The sequence below is a fragment of the Malurus melanocephalus genome, unplaced genomic scaffold (assembly GCF_030028575.1).
Source record: "Malurus melanocephalus ecotype Western Australia unplaced genomic scaffold, MMel_1.1 scaffold_44, whole genome shotgun sequence".
NCBI lineage: Eukaryota > Metazoa > Chordata > Aves > Passeriformes > Maluridae > Malurus > Malurus melanocephalus.
The window spans coordinates 1061795-1067794 of record NW_026623276.1 but is presented as its reverse complement, the minus strand read 5'-3'; the positions used below and the strand labels follow the sequence as shown (position 1 = coordinate 1067794).

The following is a 6000-nucleotide window of genomic DNA, read 5'->3' as shown; positions in this document are numbered from 1 at the left end:
GGACACAGGTGGGGAGCATTTCTTTGTGTGTGCAAAATCATCAGAACAAGAGCGTTGYTCAGGAGAGCACATCTGGACAGTCAGCATCTTCAGCACAGCTTGGGCCAGGGGCTGGTGACCCAAGAAATCCTGTCCTTCCTTCTGTCCCTTCAGTGCACCCCAACTCTGAACACTTTTGGCATGCAGTGGGCATCAGCAACATTTTATTGGTGCTGTGGCCCTGTCGGACTATACTAATATATTGTTATTAATTTTGTTGTTAATAAATAAATTGCTAGTAGCAACTCGCATGATGTTTTACACACTTCAAGTTTTACTTTGCCTTTAGTTTTCTTCCTCTCCAGAAGCAATAAACACGTAAGAGTCAGTTGCTTGTCTTGTATTTCTGTTTGTGCTTTTCAAACAGAAACGTACTGACAAAGCATTTTGATAGGATGATTATACCATCAAAGGTGCAATTATTGAAAACAGTGAAGTATCTATTTTATATAGAAGGATAGCAGAGATTACACTTCAATTCCTAGTTTTTCAGTGCTTGACGCTAGCAGATTGCCCAGTTGTGGGTTATTACTTGCAAAGATGTTCAATCAGAAAGCTTTTTCCATTTTTATATTAAGAATTGGAAGTGTTATTCCACTGAGGCAGATTTTATTCTGGAGCTTGTTTCCCAGGAACACACAGAAAAGCCCATCTGTAGGATTTCTGGTCCACCCTCAAAGACCTTCAGGTCTTTTACCCATCCGTGTGCCCATGAGCTCGAGGGTCAAGGGACAGACCCTTGCTACGCTGAATTCAGTAGCAGAGCCTCAGCAATAGTTCACCTGAAACTTTTCCCCTTCATTTTACGCCTCTCAAGCTATTGTAAAACTCATGCTKACTCTGACAAGTTTGATTTACTCCCAAATTCATATCAAGGCCTTTATGGGAAAAATGCCATGTTAGTCATTAAATCAGTKTAGTTTTTGTAGGATTATTCACAGGGTTAGTAAAAGGCACACAGTAGTATCTAGCAGAGAAATTACATACCAGGTTTTCTTCACAAAGTTCTCTGAACTGGTAAAATTTCTGGGCCATGAGAAGCTGGGCACTGCCCACTGCAGTTCGAATTTTCCCTAGAACTGAGAGAAAAAGAAGAGTAAGTCACAATGGTTTTTTTTTGCTGCAGGCAACTAAAAGCTTACAAAAGGAGAGGAGAAAGCTGTGCAGCAGACAGCTGCAGGTTTTCAAAGGCATGTTATCTTTCAGTCACAAAAAGAGAAAAGCTGATAAATCTAAGGTCAGATCTCCACTGGACAAAAATATGTAAAATGTTGCTGCATCTTCCTCTCATTCCTCCAGTGAGACCGGTTGTAACCAGTTGTAAATGTGGCTAATCAAAAGCTCCTGCAGGCTGTATAGAAAGCTGACCAGGACTGTCACTGCTCCTGTCACCATGACCCAGGCTCAGGTTTAGGACACAAACCCGGCTCCCTGCACGAGGCCATGTGGCTCTCAAACCCTGTTTGCTTCTCCATCTCATTGTCAGGTGAAGCTGAGCACTGCTCAGTCAGAGCCCCAGAAGGGATGATTGTTTAGTGCACACCAGTGAATCTCACTTGGACCCTTGGTGTATTTTCCGTGGGCACAATCCAAGGCTGCTTCTGCCTCTGAATTCAAATGCCCAGGAGTACTTCAGGGAGCAATTGCACCCTGGCCTCTCCTTCTTGCTGGTGACTTGGAGAGAGGTGTCAAAGAGTCCCAGCYCGGCTCCTGTGCTGTCTGAGGATTCCTTTGTACAGACAGCTGGGTACTCGCTGCCCCCTTGGTCTGACTGAGGGCTGTGAAGAGCTGCAGTGAACCAGACGACAGCCCCTAGTAAATGCCTCTGAATAAAGCAGGAGCTCACACTGTTTTGGTTGCATTCAGCCTCACTCAGACACTGGGATTTTACTGCTGCAAGGGAATACACTACCCAAAACCGAGTGGTGCATTCAGGGACTCCCTGGGGCTTTGATGAGTTTTGGTCCAGGGCAGGAGTGTGTGTGTACCTGCACACGTGTGTGTGTGTGTGTGTGTTTGCACCTCTGCGTGGGTGAAAAAAGAAGCAAGAATGCAAAAACACAGTGGAAACACAGACATCGCCTCAGCTGTCAGCAGGGCACTGAATCCAGAAAACAGTGYGTGAGTTTGGGGTTTACTGTGTGAAAAAATTGATACTGTGAGCAAGAAAGCAGCTACTGATTTGTTTGAGACAKTCAATGCTCAGGAAAAAGCCCAAAACTGTCTTTTAACAAACAGGCTGGCATAATAGATTTATCTGGCTCCTTCACTAATTTTCCTTCTYGGCTGAAGCAAATTGTTATCCCCAATTCTCTGGTTAATGAGTGATTTAAAATTAATTTAAATAAATTTTTAAAATACTACCACTTTCTTAACTAAAAACATGAATGGTAGCCACTGTGTCCTGRTTCTCACTATCACTTCTACTCAGAGATATTTGTATTGTCCCAGCCCTCAAATAGACACAGCAACTTTTCCATGACAAATTTACAGCCTGGATATATGAGACAGGTGAAGGAGGGACAAGAAAAAAAAACAGATGAAGTGGCCTGCTCAAGGTGAGTGAATTGCTGGCAGAGCCTAGAAAAGATACCAGTCCTATGCTGTCATCTTCTGCATCATCCCTTGGGCGCAGTCACTTCTTGTGTAAAAGCCAAGACAGTGCTAACAGAGCTCCTCTGGGAAAACACTGCTAAGTGTTTTAATTCACCACATGAAAATCAAATAAATAAATATATACATACATAAATATTGCAACTTCGCTATAACCCCTCCTAACAAGATTTTTAGCATTTCACTGGTCCTGTGACTGGTGGCAGTGCTGGCTACCAGAGTGCCACCATGCAGCRCTTGGTTAGAGAAAGGCCCCTCCAAGGGATTGAGTAGCCACACGCTAAGCAGACTRGCACAAATACTCATGGTAAACTGAAACTTGACACACAATAATACGAAATCTCCTCCTTCAAGGCAAATGGCTTTTCCCCCAGCAGCCTCAAAGCTCACTACTTAAGGCTGTTGAAGGAAAAGTGGGATGTGGAGTTCATTTATACTTCAGACATACAAAGGGGGAAGAAAAAAAAGGGGGAGGGAAGAGAGAGTCTTTTCACATTTTTTTCAGAACCTATAGGAGAGAGCTCTGTGAACACACACAGAGCCCAGACTTTCATTTTGTTCCCAGAACTCAGCTCAGCACTGCCAGGAAACAGCCGTGAGCTGGAAGATTCACTAAGCAGAATATTTTCAGCATATTGCGCAGGGAGTTTTGCACACAACTCTCATTATTGTTAGCAAGGCTTGCGTGTCTAATTCTATGCGCACAGTGCTGAAAATGGACCYCTTGGTGTGTCTAGTCATTTATGCAACCCAATATGCAAACCACTCAACTGAAAGGACTTTTCAATAGTAGGAGGAGCTACTCCGAGAGCTTTCATGTGGTTCCCATTGTTATGAAAACTCTTCCCACTGAGTATATTTGGGAACAGCTGCCTCATCTGGAGCTCGGCCACTCTGATGCTTCCCAAGACTTGAGAAGGGTAGGAAAAAACTGTCTCTCAACTTCTTGGGATTAAAGAAAGGAAAAAAAATAAAAGATGAGGTGGGCTATTCCTGGAAACCTGCACCAAATGAGTTGGAAATCACAATCCCAAGCATGAAGAAATGTAAATACAACTTGTTGGTGATGGATGGGAATGTGCCCCTTTCTTTCGGGGAAGAAGAGCTTAATATTCAGAGATCTCAGCAGAAGGAAAAGGAAGTCCTTGTCCTTGGCTGCCTAGTGACTGGCTATTTGCCTAAAAACCATCAGCCCAGCTGACTGCGGGATGCATGCTGATGCTGTTCTCTATTGTTGCCACTTGTGCTGTAGCTGYGGCTGTATCTAGTCAAGTGTCACTGATTCCTCGCCCCTCAAAAGCAAGGGGTCTGTTAATGTGCAACTCGTGAACAACCAACTCTGTCACGGAAGTTTGGGGGAAAAGAAGACWACAAAAAACAAAGCATGCAAAAAAMTGAAAGGAWTCTCTCCAGAAGGCACAAAGCCTTATCAATAGCCTAAGTTTTGTTTCCAAACCCACGCTGCTTTTAGCGTTTCAAGGCAGAGTGGTCATTTTGCTTACTCAGTCAAAATCTCTGGTGCCAAACAGAAAGGCCAAGGTGTAGTGAAAAATTGAAAATAAAAATAGACCAGTAGACTTCCTTGGAAGAAAAGCCTACAAGGTTTGAAGCCGAATACCAACAAAATAAATGGAATTGCAAATATAAGAGTCAAAACATATCAAAGAAGAATCAGAGAAATCTTTAACAGCAAGAGAGATGGGGTACAGGAAGAAAAACACATAAACATTCAAATTGATGTGTTCAGCTAATAGGATACAAAAAAAAAACATATAAAACCAAGCAACAGAAAATCCTAACCCACCAAGATGCAATCATAATGGATTTAAACACCTATATAATGTTATTCATGTCTGCTTTCTGTTCCATACAGGGCTATACAGCACATTCAGCACTGCTGGATCTGAATGCCTTCCAGTAATGCATTAAGCAACATTATTAACATCCATCATATGCTTTGCTGTCACATCTTCCCCAGAGGGAGAAGTGTRTGTGCTGCAGTGTTTTGTTTTTATAGTTTGAATTTTTCCTTTTTTTTCCCTCCTTGCTTTGACCTCTCTTCCTTATAAATCCAGTTCTCTCCTATGACATTTTTACAGAAATAGACAAATAATGTCTACTGCAGAAGAACTGCTTCAGTATAGCTATTTTGATGAAATTCAGCTATTGTGGAATGTCTCCTCACTATTACTGTTCTTAACTAGGAGTCACAGAATATTATTCTAGGACAGACACATGGCAGTGAATATCCTTGTGTKGCTAACCCCCAACATGTTCTTCTTTTAAAACATTCTTAAAAACAGACTTGGGCTATGTGCTGTTCAAGCGTTAAGTCCTTGCTTCTCTTGGTTCTCAGACTTGCATAGGACCTGTTTTGAAACTGTAGAGTTTCAAATCCTATCTCCCCCATCCATGTCTTTGTAGGAAAACAACAAAAAAAATTGCAAACACAAGCAAAAAAAATTGTGTCACTGTCATCTGCTCAAACTTGGAAGGTGACTGTGTATAACAAGGAYAATGAAATATAAGAAAATAACAACAACAATGTGAAAAGTAATCACATAGAAGCTAGGGGAATTTTGAGAAGGGGCAGCATTGTTTGGCCTCAAAAGCCCAACTGATGTATTTGCATTTCACCTTTGACAGGCCCCAGGGTCTAACAAGTGACAAAGGAGGCACTTTAGGACTGTGGTTACCAAATACCCTTAATGTGAAAACACCTGGTTGATAGGCAAGGCCCAAGCTAGGGAACAGAATTCCAGGGACTTGCTACATTGCCCCAGGAGCAAGTGGCAGGAACAATAGCTGAAATTACAGGGACACAGCCTGACATTTGCGTTGCAGATGTTGGCTGGGCACTATGCATATGAAGCAATCCTGCCACAGAGCYGTCACAATCCATTTCCAAGCCAGGATGGACCAGCATTTTAGCCTATTCATGTTGACAGACCTACATTTAAATAGCACCAAGCATGACAAAAGCCAGGAAATTCAAAGTTAAAGCTACTGCTCAGGTCTTAAGCTCAGCTGTTAAGGAGAAAACAGCCAAATGGAACAAACTAGGGAAGGAGCAGTCCTTGCTTTGAGTCATATATACTTACAGGAGTGATCTCATTGAAATTAATAGGGCTGTCAGCATGAGCTGTTCATTTGGATTAAAGTAGTTTCCATGTGTTCTCTGACTTACTTGGCTTTTATTTGCACATTTATTTTTTTTTTCCCTAACTAGATTGTTTCCTTGCTTGTGGATTTCATTTTTTGCCTTGCTAGCYTCTGGGCAGCGGTAGGGCTTTCCTTGCTGGCCTTCCTTTGAGAAACCTGGTGTATGGAGAAGTCCCTTCTGGGGAG

At 42.5% G+C, this 6000-nt stretch overlaps 1 protein-coding gene across 1 annotated transcript in view; it reads right to left on the bottom strand.

The window, feature by feature from the left end:
* The window catches only part of DLGAP1 (DLG associated protein 1), a 134397-nt gene that overhangs the window by 4584 nt on the left and 123813 nt on the right, over positions 1 to 6000 (bottom strand). Inside the window, exon 8 of the mRNA XM_057364895.1 lies at positions 1027 to 1118. Coding sequence (XP_057220878.1) covers positions 1027 to 1118 — 92 coding nt within the window. The remainder of the gene's footprint in view (positions 1 to 1026; positions 1119 to 6000) is intronic.